The sequence below is a fragment of the Pelophylax lessonae genome (assembly GCF_965119305.1).
Source record: "Pelophylax lessonae genome assembly, chromosome: 1".
NCBI classification, from domain to species: domain Eukaryota; kingdom Metazoa; phylum Chordata; class Amphibia; order Anura; family Ranidae; genus Pelophylax; species Pelophylax lessonae.
Genome location: NC_138768.1, coordinates 162228206 through 162244264, shown reverse-complemented (window position 1 = coordinate 162244264; position 16059 = coordinate 162228206). Strand labels below are relative to the sequence as shown.

Sequence of the window (16059 nt, the reverse complement as noted above, 5' to 3'; positions counted from 1 at the left end):
TAAAGCTGAACTACGGGCAATTTTCTTTTTCTCAATGCAGTGGGGCTGTGTGGGTTAACTGCTCGTTTTTTCAAGGAGCGACCAAAAAGCTGTATACTCAGCCAATCCTCCACTCTAGCGCAAACGGCACTCCCCAACGATCCAGCGGTGGACTGTTCTTGACGTCTTCATGTCCAGAGCAGGTCAATGGGTGTGATGATGTCAGGGACTGTCCACCACACAATACCTCTAGACCAGGGGTGTCAAATTCAAATTAATCGTGGGCCGCATCAGCATTCTGATTGCCTTCAAAAGGGCCAGTTATATAAGTAAGACTGGAGGTCCAGAGCATCCTCTACCCTTACATAAGACATCAAGAGCCTCCCCACCATCAGAAGTTGAGCCCACCACCCTCTCTTACATCACAGTGCACCCCCCTTACCTTGTGCTGCTGCTGGGAAGAAGCTGGAGGCATTTCCGGAAAGCAGAAAGTACAGGGTCTGGTGGAGGACCGGAGGAGGGCAGCTGCAGGAGAGGTGCAAGGGCAACATGAAATGGCCCGGAGGGCCAGATGCGGGCCTTGTGTTTGACACATGTGCTCTAGACCATGGGGGGGGGGCGGAGCGGCAGGGACTCGTGCTTGAAGGATCAGAGGATTAGGTAAGTATATCTCTGCTCTCCCATCCCCTAGACAAAAACAAGCAGTTAACCTGTGCAGTTCTGGGACGGCACTAGTGCACTGGGAAAAATGTAAAAAAGTTCCCCGGAGTTAAGCTTTAAATACAAGAATATTACTTTACATTTATTGCAGTTATATGCTCAGTGAAGTTGCACTTAAAGCAGAGCTCCACCCAAAAGGGGAAGCCCCGCTTGTTTTCTTACTAATTAGTCCACTCCCTCTGCTTCCACATTTGACACCTTTCGGGGGGAGCGGATACAGGTCAAAACCTGGTACCTGCTCCCACTTCCAGGTAAGATTGCTGCAATGATTGTGCAGCAATCTACGAAATTTCTGGCCCTTCATACGCCCCCCCCCTGCTGCCTTCTGGGAGACACACAGGTCCCAGTAGACAGTGGGACAATTCAGAAAGCACAGCGCGACTCGTGCAGTTGTAGTAGGAAACAAGCTGTGAAGCCTGCAGGGCTTCACTTCCTATTTCCTCTAATGAAGATGCCGGCGCCTGCACCCGGAGCCGATGGACGATGGGGTACCGACATTGCGGGATCCCTGGACAAGTAAGCGTCCTTATATTAAAAGTCAACAGCGACAGTATTTGTAGCTGATGACTTTACATTTTTTTTTATTTTTACAGGCTGGAACTTTTTAGTGCCGGTTCACATTTGTGCGATCACAGAGATCGCATGTGATTCGGAGCGCACTGCTCCTAAAATTATATGCGATCTCTGTACGGTGCAAATTCAGCCATACAGTTTGTATAAAAATCAAAAAAATCCTGCGCTAAAATGAGAGATCAATGTGAATATATGTGAAAAAATGACAGTGAAAGCAGCTGAAACACTTGATCAATAGTAAATCAAACAATGTGGGAAAAAAACAAAAATAGTGCAGCGCTATCATATATGGTGCAACCCATATAGTGTATTACAATATAATATAATACAATAGACCGTGCATTTAAATAAATAGATGTGAATCCAGCAATTGTGCACAAGTCCCAGAACAGGCAATGACAGAACAAGAGGCTTGAATCCCAAGGTAGAAGCAGGAACACGCCTGTGATAAACGTATCAAGTGGCAGCTTACCAGAAGCTTAGGCCTCCAATTTAATGGAACGGCCACACACGCTTAGATGTGGATCCTAATGCAATGCATCCTTCAGGAACCAGGGAGAGAGAAGTGATCTACTGCAACCTCTTATGCCCCGTACAAACGTGCAGATTATCTGAAGACTTTTGTCTGCAGACTTACCAAAACCATATAATATGAGGTCACACCTAAACACTTTCAATTTGTATGCAATCCGGCAGGCCCTTGCACTACATAGAAAAGGTAAATCTGAAGACAAAAGTCTTCAGATAATCTGCACGTGTGTACGGGGCATTAGACTCACTCAACGTGTGGTGATGCTGCTAATTAATGCTGATTCAGCATAAGTCAGTGCATGGGGGGAGGGACAGCCATCCCAAGGGATCTGCACCTGTCCTCCCTCTCAGCGCCACACAGCAAGCTTTTATCGTTTATCACGGGTGTGTTCCTGCTTCTACCTTGGGATTCAAAGCCTCTTGTTCGGTCATTGCCTGTTCTGGGACTTGTGCACAATTGCTGGATTCACATCTATTTATTTAAATGGACTTTCTATTCACTTAAATGCACGGTCTATTGTATTATATTATATTGTAATACACTATATGGGTTGCACCATATATGATAGCGCTGCACTATTTTTGTTTTTTTCCCATATAGTTTGTATGGCTGAGTTTGCACCGCAATCGCACTAAAACGCGCATAGGACCCTTTTTTTGGTCCGGATCGCACAGTGGTTCACACTAGTGCGATCCAAATCTGTGCGAACTTTCAGATCGCACTGCGATATGCGATCTGATCTGGGGGTGTCATTACCTTTTAATTGACACCCCCAGCGTATCACATATGGCAGTGTGAACGTGATGCGGGAACACGCTGTATATTCGCAGCGTTCCCGCATCGCACAAATGTGAACCAGCACTCAAAGTATATCTAAGCCCAATATTTTGCAGCTTACCAGTCCTTGGATGTGAGAGCTGAATTCGTTTTAATTTTTTAGACTTTTCCTCCTCTTTGTATGGGTGCGCTATCCTCTGTGGTTATATATATATATATATATATATATATTGCAATTCTTAGTGATGCCACTGGTATTTACTGATTTGTTTCAGAAGCCATGGAAAGCTTGCTAAAAAGTAAATACCGGTACGATTTTCCCAAACCCAGTTCTACATACGAGTGTACATCTGCATACCGTAATCCGCTCACATTGTAGATCCCTTGTACAAATGCAAGAGTGACGCACACAGTATAACGTAATCTGCATATGTGTTTTTATTTGCTCCAAATCAGATTTCTGTCATTTTCTATCACAGACTAAAACATTATAGCTCGTTTTCTCCAACCATGACCCAGCAGTATTTTTTTCCTCTCTTGTATCCTCACACTGGCTTTGAGTTGCTAAATACAGACTGTGAATAAGGTGAAGTTTTGTTTTACTTCTAGAAACCAGTCCTGTTCTAGGAAAAACAATCAAATTGATTTTTTTACTCTCCTTGCACACAATTGGGTATTCAAAGTAAATATAGTTATTGCGTGATTGGTCACATCGGACGTGCCAGTGATTTTATTTTGACAGCCAGCACCCGTCTTTGTGCAGATCAGTACAGTGCAGTATACAGGAGTGGAAAATTGCACTCCTTTTTTAAAATCCTGTTTAAAGCAGTTACTGTTTTTACCAGAATAAACCACAACTTAAATTTGTGTATTGTGCCTTTCAAAGAACAAAGAACAATTCCTCTAGCCTTTGGTCCATGGGATGTCAATTGAGAGATCTCCCTTTATTTAGGTTAAGTTGCTTTTTCACATATTTTTATGTCCTAGATGTGGAAGTACAAAGAGACTAATGGTATTTATGGGTCACCTGAGCTTGGTCACAGATCACACCCAGGTAACCTTTCAGAGCTGGTTCACACTTATGCGAGTGTGGGAAGGCTGCGAATCCGCAGCCTGTTCCCACATCGCACACGCACCCCCGGCAGTTCACACTGCCATATGCGATACGCTGGGGGTGTCAATGTAATCTTAACGACACCTCCAGTTTGATCGCATATCGCAGTGCGATCGTGCAGTTCGCACAGGATCGGATCGCACAAGTGTGAACCGCTGTGCGATCCGATCCTGATGCGGCTAGAAAAAAGGGTCCCTGTGCGTGTTTGGTGCGGCTGCGGTGCGAATTTAGCCATACAAACTGTATGGCTAAACTCGCACCGCACAGCCGATCGCATGTAATGTCGGAGCAGTGCGCTCCGACATTACATGCGAACCCCGCACACGCACAAGTGTGAACCGGGGCTCAAGTGCTAACAGCAACATACTAAAGTTAAAAAAAATAAATAAAATGAATTGTGGCTGCACAATACTTGTAAACCAGCCTCTTGTTGCCTACACTATTTTTTGTTGGCTTAAAGTTGTTATTTAATCTAGTTATATTTTTCCTTCTGTGATTCTTCCTTTCCCCCATCATTAACATGCTAATGGCATTTAAAAAAAGAAAAAACTTTCATTTCAAATGATATAGCTTATTTTGGATCCAGTGATATTTTAAATGGGTCTCTGTGCTTCTCTCTGTAATGCAGGCACATCATGGCTGGTGGGAGGGGTTGGCAGAGAGCTGTACATAGCTTCCCAAAAACATCACAGCACCCTTCCACATTACTCCTCTCAAGAGCCCGCAGCCCTGATGCAACCTGTGGGAGGAGTTGTGCGAATATTAAAATCACTTCATGGGATATGTCAGTCTGGAGGAGCGGCATTCCTAGACATGCTATATTTGCATGCAGACTGCCCTTAGAAATGCTCACATGAGATGCTGATCCTCCCTTATTGAAAGCACTGCAATCCAGTTAATGAAAGGGGGCGAGGAATAGTAAAGCTTGGAGGAAAGGGCATCCTTCTGCCAGGAGATGAGCAGCCTCTATGTGACTTGCTGCAGCTTTTAATGCACACTGTGAGACATGTACTGAGCCTGAACAACTGCACAAGACTGAAGGGAAGGCTGGAGCTCAGCTTTAAGGAGAACACATAAATTCTTTAGGTATTTGCTTGTATTTCAGCCAAAAAATATAATACATGTGGAGGTCAGGTGAAACATTTCAGAGCCAATGAAAACTCTTAAGCATCATAAAAAAGGAATCATCCATACTGATCTGTAATTTTTTGTTTTTCTCGATCGTTCATTGACGGACGCAGTTCTGTCTGATTCATATCGGTAGGGTAATACTGCCCCCTACAGGAGTAGGACACTAGGCAGAAAAAAGTTCTGGCTACGCCTATGGGCAGTCCCCGGGGGTACACCCTCTCTCTTCCTGCATAGGATGTCAGTTTTTTTCTGCCTAGTCAGGAGTAAGGATCTAGTTCATTGCTGGGATCTCTGGTCCTGGCATATAAAGTATTTTTTTATGTAGATTTTTTTAGCTAGCCTTTTTTTCTCCGGATCGTTTTTCCTGTGAGATCTTCAAGCAATTATGCCGGGCTGGGCGACAGACTGGACCCCCATATCCAGTGGTCACCCCAGTCTGGCCATCGAGCGCATGCAGACCTTAGCTCGGCGCTGGGTCGGCCGCGACATAGTCCCACTGGACAGGGACTGGCCCCACGAGTTAAACGCCTCACCAGGACGCACACGACAGGGTCAAGGCTGATGTCGCAGCGTTCCTATTTGGCCGACAGCCCCCTACTCCGGTGGCGTGGGGTCCTGTCAAGAGATGGCGCCCGCCTGTGTTCCCGGTATGGTGGGTAAATGTCATCCCCATCCTCCCTTCCCTGGCGGATTTTGGGGTGTACGCGGCCCTCTCCCTGGGACGTTCGGACCCTCACACTCCTGGGTTTCCCTCTATCCTGTTGTGAACCCCCCCCCCCCCCCCACGTGGGGGATTGTTTGGGCCTAGCTGAGCCTGGGGCCTAGTGTGCAGGCCACATGGGGAGCCAGGGGAGTGCGCTGTCCGAGGTGCTCAACAATCGTGCGGGGGGCTGCCTTGGTGGGGTTTTTCTGGTGTGGATGGGCGTTTGGGTGGTCCCCCTGTGGGTCCCGATTACCGCGATTCTCCTGCGGGGCCGCCATTTTGTTGTAGCCTCTGTCTGCTTCTTTGGACATTTTGCTATGAAGCCCGGTGGGAGTGCCTGAAGGACAGTGAGTCTTGAGGGTAGTCTCTCCCTCTCTGTGGGGTCCCTTAGCGCGTGCCTGACCTCCGGGGGGCGCTGTAACGCTGTGGAGCCTTTTTTAAAAAAAAATGTAATTTTTTCATTTTTTTTTTTTTTTTTAATTTGCTGGCGGGTTCCTCAGGTTAAGTATGGACCCTGCAGGCCATTTTTTCCCACCTGACCCCCTCATGGAGGTCTCAGGGTCTTCCGGATCTCCACTGTCCGTTGATGCCTTTTCGGCAGTTTGGGACGCATTGGGCCGGGTGAAGGTGGTAGGTACGCTAAAACGTTTCTCCACCTACCCCTGCCTCATCTGATGTCTCGGAGTCTGAGTCTGGCTCAGCCGCAGCAGACGTGGGCCTGTTACCTCGCGCCCTGTCTCCTCGAATGATAAGGATGACATTTCTACCTCCCCTGCTGCCACAGGCGCTGGTGGATGCACTGGCTGTTTTTGGTGCGTGGCACCCTGTAATTTGGGGGTCGCAGCGGCGGCTGCGCCTAGGGCGCAGGTGGCATCTGGCACTCACATGCCATCTGGAGCTGCTCTTTTTGCTGGCTGCTCATGTAGGAGGGGACCGTCTGAGACGTTCCCCTGGGTGTCTAAGCGGCCGTTAGACGTTGCCCTTTTGGGGGAGTGTCTGGTACAGACGTATGGTCTCTAGCTGAATGGGACTACCATTGTTCTGGTGGAGGAATCCCCATCCTTTAAGGACTTGGGGGATAGGATGGCGCGGGCTGTGCCCTGTGCTCTGTGCTCTCTGGCGTAGCTGCACTGGGAACAGTGTTTGTTTGCACTTGCTACGCAGACTCTGCCTGATGGGCGGAGTCCCAACGCCGTGTCTTGTGTGGGGGATGTCCCTCTTGCCCTGAGGGAGCTGTTGAACCAGCTGGCACAGGGGTTGCATTTTGTTTGCGATGCCACGCTGGTCAAGGCTTCCTTGTATAGTCACCTTGTCGTTTTCGGCGGTGGTTGACCAGAGTCTACTTGACCGGAGTGTTGGTCTGCGGATCAATCTTCTAAGAAGGTCTTAATGGATCTCCCTTTTCAAGTGGATCGCCTGTTTGGCGCTGCCCTGGATAACATTATGTAAGAGTCCGTGGGGGGCAGAGTGTTTTCTTCCACAGGTTGTCAAGGGTGAGGGCCTTCGTCGCAGTCGGGGTTCCTCCCTTTCGGCTCACAAACAGTTTCTTCGTCCCTCGGGGACAGTCGATGTGGCGAAGTCCTTTCAGACTTCCGCGTGGGTTCCAGATGACCCTGGTCTGGCGTTCATGAGATTGTTTTTTTCCTACTCGGCCTGAAGATGCTTTCTCTCCCATCTGTGGGGTTGGGGAAGGTCTTGTCGGTCGAGGACCTGCGGCTGGCCCGGATCCCAGGCTACTGGGTTCAGGAGGTCATGCGGTCCAGTTGCAAGATCCGTTTATTTCCGGTAAGGTTTTTCCCTTCCAATGTATGGCTGTCTCCGGATCGCTTACATGCGCTCTGGTGCAACAAGTTGGACCCACTGGTCCTTTGATGGTTCCGTGCAGATCACAAATTCAAGTTGGGTTTGGTTCGCACGATGGTGGCTTCTCTACATCAAAGGGCTTCCTGGCCTCCATAGACATCAAGCTGCCTACCTTCACATCCCGTTATGTTCTGGACAGCTACGGGTTCCCCCTTTTTTTTACCATAGGGAAGGATCTCTTGGTTTGTGGCGTTACCCTTTGGTCTCACTTGTGCTGCTAGGGTCTTCACAAAGGTGTTGGATCTGGTCCTGGCGCTGTTGTGGCAGCGGGGTGTATCGGTCCTGGTTTCCTGGCCTCTCTGCTTCTCCGTTTGGAGTCCCCTACGGTGCTGACAACAAAGTTGGTTGTCACCGTGAGAACTCTGGTGGAGTTCAGGTGGGTTTTGAACCTTCAGAAATCATCCCTGGTCCCTTCCATGAGACTGGACTTTCCGAGCCTGAGTCAGGGTGTTTCTCCCTCCTGGGTCAAAACTCTTGGAACTTTAGACTGCGGTCGACTTTTGCTGTCCCGCACATGGTCTTCTCTTTGGACCTGCATGCAAGTTCTGGGACTGATGGTGTTGTTTTTTTCAAGACGGTCCCTTTCGCTCAATCCCTCTTGGGGATCCCCCAGGAGTCAATTCTTCTCAAAGGCGACTGGAATCCAAACTCTCTGGACTTGCGAATCTGACTGGGCCGGGTGCCCGGGGAGCCGTGCGCTGTAATCCTTTCTCCCCGTCTACTGGACAATTGTCACCACGGATGTAAGCTTGTCCGGGTGGGGAGGAGTCCTCGGCAGGTTCTCTGCTTCGGGAGTATGGTCCCTGGAGGATCCAGGTTACCGCTTATTGTCCTGGGGCTGAGAGCAATCCAGCTTTGATTAGTTCACTGGATCGGGCACCTGCAGCTGTCCGGTGTACTTTTAATTGACTACGCCGCGACCATGGCTTGTGTCATTCACCAAGGGGGCACCAAATGTGTCCTTGCGGCCTTGGAAGTGATGACTCTCATTGGGCAGAGCATCTTTCCGCTGTTCCCTTTCCAGGTGGGGAAAATACACAATTGGTAGGTGATTTGCCTCAGTTGACAGGCCCTGGATGAAGGGCAATGGTCCCTTCTCCTGGAGTTGTTCCAGCAGTTGTGCCTTCGTTTGGGGGCACTCCGGACGTGGTCCTGTTGGCATCGCATCTACAGGGTAGTGCAGAGGTCGTGGCCTGCTCCCGGGACCCTCTGGCGGGTGCAATGGTGGCACCATGGTTTCTGTCATAGGCAAGAACATTCGCTAGTTTCAACATGTACGATGCTGAGAAGTTTGACGTGGTCACCTGTGCAAGGCTGATGCCGGCAGGGTCGTGAGAGAGTGCTTACGGATGGGCCGAGGTCAGTGTCAGCTGCTGTCTGCCTTTCCTCCTCTCCAATTGCTGCTAAGAATCATTCGCAGGATCGAGGCGGAAGGGATTTCCGTCATTCTCGTGGCTCCGGACTGGCTTCGCCGAGCTTGGTACGCCAGCCTGGTCAGGCTTGCCGCTGACGCTCCTTGGAGGCTTCCTCTCAGGGAGGGTTTCTTATCTCCGGGGCCGATCTCCCGTCCGGCTTTACAGTCGCTGGCTTGCCGGCCCGGCTTGCGGGCTTGGCTGTTGTAAGCTAGGTGCCAAAGGACGGTTGTCTGCTTCGGTGATTCCCACCCCATGTAAAGCGTGGGAAGCGTCTTCTATGATGATTTTTTTTTTCATCATATGAGAAAGTCGTGTATTGCGTGGTGTGAGTCTTCTTGGGCTCCCCCTCGCTCGGTGGGGTTGATCAAAAGTTGGCCTTGAGTACTGTCAAGGGTCAGGTTTCGGCTTTGGTAATTTTTATTCCACAGGCCGTTGGCCGCCCCTTCCCTGGTGCGTAACTTTTTCCAGGGGGTGCGACACTTGGTTCTTCCGGTGAGACCTCCGTTGCCAACTGGGGACCTTGCTTGGTGCAGTTGGTTCTTCCAGACCCTCCTTTTTTGAGTATCAAGGGTATCCCCTGCTTACCTTATTGCAGAAGGTGGCCTTCTTGGTTGCGGTCACTCTGCACGCAGGGTGTCGGCACTGGTGACATTGTCCTTTCGTTCTCCCTATATGTTGGTTCATGGGACCAGGTGGTACTTTGTCCGGATCCGTCCTTTCCTCTGAAGGTGGTTTCTAGTGTTCACTTGCACGAGGTCATTGTGTTGCCATCTTGTGTCCTAAGCCCCCTCATCCTACGGAAGGTGCGCCGCATACTCTGAATGGAGTTCGGTCACTCGAGGGGTACTGTGCGACTGAGTCTTCCCGTAGTCAGGTTCGCTCTCTGTGCTCACTGATGGCCCAAAGACAGGGCTTCCTGTGTCTGCTGCGACTATTTCCAGGTGGATCGGACAGTCGGTGGTGCAGGCTTCTTTATTTATGGGTCAGGTTCTACCTTTCCCTGTTTCGGCGCCTTCTGTTTGGGTGCCTAGTGCTTCCTGGGCTTTTTGTCATACAGGCATCTGTGCTTCAGGTTGCAAGACAACTACCTGGTCGTTTGTTCACACCTTTGCCACTTTTTATATGGTGGATGTGCTGGCATCTGCAGATGCCTCTTTTCGGCCACAAGGTTTTTTGCTGGCTGCTGTTTGGAGGGCTTTTGGCCTGCCTTGAGGGTGTTTACTGTTTGTTTTCAGGTGGGCCTCCTCTTTTGTTCTGATGAGTCCTATGTTGCCTGGTTGGCTATGTTTGGCCTTGGGGACTTGTTCTTTTCCGCTGTTCCCACCCTTCATTTTATGGCACTGCTTTGGGAAGTCCCTAATGATATGAATCAGAGATTTTACCGTAAAATCCTTTTCTCTTAAGTTCATTGACAGACGCAGTACCCGCCACTCTATTTTGAGTTGGGTTGGTATTACTTTCTGACACTGCTTTGATACAAAACTGGCATCCTATGCAGGAAGAGAGAGGTTGTACCCTCCGGGACTGCCCATAGGTGTAGCCAGAACTTTTTTCTGCCTAGTGCCCTACTCCTGTAGGGGGCAGTATTACCCTACTGATATGAATCAGAGAGAACTGCGTCCGTCAATCAACTTAAGAGAAAAGGATTTTACAGTAAGTCAAAAATCCAGTTTTTTTTTTTTTTATTGCATTTAGGCCAAATAATGATATATTATCAAATTACCTCACTTGACGTTGATAAGATACCAGTAGGGTTCCCTTAATGCAGTAAAACTTGAGAATGGCTGGCAGCAAGTGCATTTTCCTCTTTATACATGCAGCTGGTGTCAGTTTTTCTGTCTACATTGATTTTAACTGCTTTTGTGTTGAAGAAAATCGATAAGTAATGTACTGTGAACATTTTCCTTGAAATATTGCTTAATTCAGGCAAAGATTCCGGACACTCGCTGGCCCGCTCTTCTGCAAGAGGCCACTAGTGAAGCCTTGAAGATGACATCATGCCCATTGGCCATTCTGCTCCAGGGACTTCTCCAGTTCTGCACTAAGGGGTCACGGTGAGTAATACTCGAACACCTCTTTGTTCAGCTCTCTCAAAGTTTTGGTTAAAACTCAAAACCAATGCCTCCTAACCATATTGTAATATATCAATAAAGGTGAATGCTTTCAGCAAGTTAGCTTAGAGGATTACTGTATGTAGATTGCTATTACTGTCCTCTTACTGATATTGCGAGATGCCTGGCTGTCATACTAAATCCGTAGCTTTTGTATTTGGAAGGCCAGGTGTTGTAGCTTTCCGGATCTGCAGTATATGCTTGTTCCAGGTTAGTGATTGTGAAGTAATGAAGATGGAGACAGTTGAGCATCTAGGTTTTTCTCAGCAGGTCTCTCAGGAGGACTTGGTCTTATTCATAAAAGCATCACTTTGGGGACCCAGAGTTTATTTCATTAAAGGATAAGTTCATCTTTGTCAACATGTAACATGTTCCAACTCCTGCAGCCACCGCCTTCTCTTGTGCCTGTAGTCACCGCAGGTGGGGGATCTTCTTCCCCCACTTGCTGGCAGGATTTGAAAAAGATGCGCCCCCGCCTGCCCAGCCATGTCATTCATTCACAGAGTTCTGTGAGTGGCAAACTACAAGTACCGAAAGCCTTTGTGGCTGTTGGCTTGTAAGACTCAATGAACCGCCAGAGCACTGTTGAGTACTCTGGTAGTTCATTCTCTCTTCCTGTCAGTGTGTATCTGCCTGCCCATACAAGGTACAAGCAGGCAGATACACTGACAAGTCTGCAGGAGTCCTGCATGGCACCCGTGACCTACTGATTGCACTTGTAAAGCTTTACAGGCTCCAAGAAAAAAAAAAATAAAAGCACTTTTTTTTTTACCTGCAAAAAGATGTGCATTTATTTTTATTTTATTTTTTTTAAAGGTGAACTTATCCTTTAAAATTGTTGTAAACTCTTACATATACTCAGTAAAGTGACTGATCTTCAGTGATACACAGAGGTGAAACAAATCCTTCACAAGATGTACCTATTTATCTGCAGTCTTATCTTCTCGAGAGCTGAAGATACACTCTGCAGAACTCAGTGAGGAGAGCTCTGAGAGCTGATTGAAGGGAAGGATAACACCCTCCTTCACTTAGCACGCAGGAGCAGAGCTAAGGCTGGCCATACATTATACAATTTTCTGTAAAATTTTCTTTAAATTGACCTTCAACTATGTAGTACAAAGACCTGCCTAATTGGGTACAAGTGAAAGTGTTGTTTAGCTTTGACCTCATATTATGTGGTTTGTGGTAACTTGAACAGAAAATTGTACAAGGAAATTGAACATGTATGGCCAGCCTTAGGCTGTCAATCACAAGCTGTGTGCAGGAGCTCTTTCCCTGTCACCTTTTTTTCTCTAGGTATCAGGAAAACTTGTCAGAAGTAACCCAGAGGAATGAAGCAACAGAGAGAAATGACACTTAGTGCTCTTAATTAAGACAAGTACACTTTATAGAGGGATTTGCTTTGCTCATATTTCATGTCTGAGTTGTTCAACCACATTATGGTAATGAAGAAAAAAATAAATAAAAAAATAACCGTGAAATTGGCCCAAACCCCAAAATACGGGTAATACAATCACAAGGATAGAAAAAGTATGGGTTTTAGGGCCCAATTGAAACAGGAAAACCAAGGATCAATTTGAGTAAAAAATTAACATTTTATTTAGATCATATAAAAATACATAATGTGGTACATGAGGGATTCCTGGACAACAGAAGCAATCCCCCATATATTCACCAAAACATAACAATTACCCCTTGTAGGGGGCTAATACATGCTTCAAGCTGGTGTTGGTGCGAGAAGTCTGTTGTTATTCGGTTTGAAGGTCCCAATGAGCCAACGCATTTCGCATCGGGCTTCATCAGGGCCAAAGAGACAGAGCAATACCGATATTTCTGTAGTATGTATATATACAATAAAAAACATAGATTAGAACTTGTGTATATATATAGCGCTTCAAGCACATTTATGTTATCCAATAGAGATATATATATATTGTGGACGACATTTCAGTTATAAACTATGTGGGCATCTTATACCAACCTTGCTGTATATAGTGTTGTTAAAAGGCACAACATATAGACTCCTGTGTTCGTGAATCTCTTGTAAGTACACGATTGGTAGAACAGACCAATCTAAGGTTTTTGTTCCTCCAGTTTATATAGGTCCCCCATATGTTGTAGTGACGATTTTTTCTTCCCCTCTATCTGAGTATATCCTCTTGTTGGTATAGACCAATCAAAGAAGGCACTGCATTCTGGCTACTTGGATGAGTATCAAAGGCATAGTATTAATCCAGCCCAATCTTGGGTTGCAATTTTTAGTGAATAAGCCTTCCCAAGCGACGTCACTCAGTGTGATAATATGCTCTAATTATGGTTTGAGGAAATACATGGAGACAGGACATATCAGAGTCTCTTAGTAGATATCCCCCATCGTTATGATGCAGAGTCAACTGATCTCTATAGATGATAGGGAGCCGCTTGTCCTGCCTGCTCACATTATGCTAATGGGAGCAAAACGCCTCTAGCTGTCAATTATTAGTGTCTGCCAAAACCACAGATATTGTTTTGTAGGTCCCCTGTTTGTGTTAGTGCATACTCTGTGGTCTTTTTAGGAACACGTATGTTGGGCCCAGCAAAGCCTGGAGGGTTGTTCTTGGGTTGTCTCACAAAGGTACATCTTATTCAGCGGAAAATATGCCTCCCGGACCTAATGCACTAAACCATTAGGTTATTTTTATTTATTTAGCATCTTACAATAAAATGCTACAACCTGTCACTTGTCACTAGCTCTGCATGCAGCTGTTACCTCTTGTCACAGGATACCATGCTGTCCTACATCTCTCTCTCTCTTTTTTCTCCTTTCTGTCCCTCTTTCTAAAACACAGCAACAAAACAGACCTGAGAATGTGCAAAAAGTTAATTTCCTGCACTCACCCCCCTTCTTTCTTTATTTTTATCCTTTAAGTGCAAAATACTGCTCAGTAGTTGTTCCAAAATATTTGTAACTGAGAAGAAGGAAGTGTATAATGTACTTCTTACCTAAGCAATATGTGATTTAATGAAGATGGTGTTCTTTAGGGAACCTAGCAGATCTCTAAGGTAATCCCTCAGTATGATGAAAGCTAAGGAAATTACTGAAAATCACTCCTTTTTTGGTTATCACGATTAAATAAGGAAATAATTGCAGAACAGTTCATAGAAAGATCTGATTTTGTAATGTGAGGTCATTCAAAGCATGATATGTGTCACATCTAATAATAAAAAATAATAAAAAAAATATTAAGCATTGTCCCATAAGACACTTTTAACCACCTAATTAGTAATAATATAATAAAGCAATGCTAGACTGGGTCTCTTGCATAAAACAAAAAAAAAAGTTTGTGAAAAAAAAAATAATTGTGCATATTGACAAGATTGTAAAAGTGTTAGTCCTAGCATTCATTATGGCAATCAGACTTTGTTAAAGCTCCAATTAGATCCATTAATTAGATTTATATAACTAAAGGAAACAATATTTTAGCAAAGTAATAAATACACTCAGAAAATATTATCTTAATTAACCACTTCTGGACCAGAAGCAATTGCCCCCTTAATGATCAGGCCATTTTTTGCGATTCAGCACTGCGTTACTTTAAAGGAAAATTGCGCGGTCGTGCGACTCTTTACCCAAATAATATTGATGTCCTTTTTTCCCCCCCAAATAGAGCTTTCTTTTTGTGGTATTTGATCACCTGTGCGATTTTTATCTTTTGCGCTATAAACAAAAAAAGAGCGACGATTCAGGAAAAAAAAAATATATATATATATATATATTTTTTTTTCACATTCTGCTATATAACATTCCCAAAAAAAAAAAATCAACATTTTTCATCCTTTTAGGCCAATTTGTGTTCTCCTACATATTTTTGATAAAAAAAATCGTAATAGGCGTATTTTGATTGGTTTGCGCAAAAGTTATCGCAACTAGGGGAAAGATTTATGTAATTTTTTTTATATATTCACTGTTACTGTAATAATGACACTGACAGAGAAGGGGTTAACCTAGTGGTTTATCATAGGGTTAACTGTGAGCCTAGGGGAGTGTTTTCTAACTGTATGGGGGATGGACTTGTAAAATGACCACAGAGATTTTTGATCCTATATATAGCAGGATCACAGGCGCTCTGTGATCATGTCAGAGAGAAGAACGGTCAGCTGTGTTTCTTTTTTTACTAATAATGGCGGCGATCAGCAATTTTTAGTGGGACTGTGACATTACGGCGGACAGATCGGACACCTAAATTAGACTTTTGAGGTGACCTGTGACACTAATACGGTAATCAGTGCTAAGAATATACACTGTACTAATGAAACTGGCAGGGAAGGGGTTAACACCAGGGGCGATCAGAGGGTTAAGTGTGCTCCTAGGGAGTGCTTTGTAACTGTATGGGGGCTGTACTTACTGGATGAACACAGAGACCTGTGTTCCTAAATAGGAGAAATACAGAATCCCTGTGTTCATCTATAACAGAACAGCGGTCTGCCGTGTTTACAGACCACCGTTTTGTCTCCATGGTGAGCGATCGCGGGTGGCCGGCATACATCGCGTCCACTGATTGGCTCCTCCTCTGGCCAATTATCGCGATGTACAGGTGCGTCGTTTCGCATAATAGAGCCGACCTGCCGCAGGAAAACTATGGCAGCTGGTCGGCAAGTGGTTAAAGGGATTCTAAAAGAGAAGGTTTTTATCTTAATGCATTAAAAAACTTTCTGTGTGCAGCAGCCCCTCTCAGCTCCCCTAATACTTACCTGAGCCCCATCTCGATTCAGCGATGTTGCACGAGAGATTCGGCTGTCCGGGACTCTCCCTCCTGATTGGCTTAAACACAGCAGCAGGCGCCATTGGCTCCCGCTGCTGTCAATCAAAGTCAGTGACCCAATAAGGAGAGAGGGGGGTGGGGCCAAGCTGCAGCTCCATCCTGAATGGACACACACAGCAGCGGCTCGGCTCGAGTGCCCCCATAGCAAACTGCTTGCTGTGTGGGCACTCGACAGGAGGGAAGGGCCAGGAGCAGGGAAGAGGGACCCGAGAAAAGGAGTATCTGGGCTGCTCTGTGCAAAACCGCTGTACAGAGCAGGCAAGTATAACATGTTTGTTATTTTTAACCAAAAAATGAGATTTCATGTAAAGCTGAACTCACCTGCACTGATTTGGAGGT

The 16059-nt window shown here is 46.2% G+C and overlaps 1 protein-coding gene across 1 annotated transcript in view; it reads left to right on the top strand.

Annotated features, from left to right (window-relative positions):
* Positions 1-16059, top strand: part of SKIC3 (SKI3 subunit of superkiller complex) — a 249004-nt gene that overhangs the window by 193497 nt on the left and 39448 nt on the right. The window contains exon 39 of the mRNA XM_082272834.1: positions 10734-10861. Within this exon, the coding sequence (XP_082128960.1) occupies positions 10734-10861 (128 nt within the window). The remainder of the gene's footprint in view (positions 1-10733; positions 10862-16059) is intronic.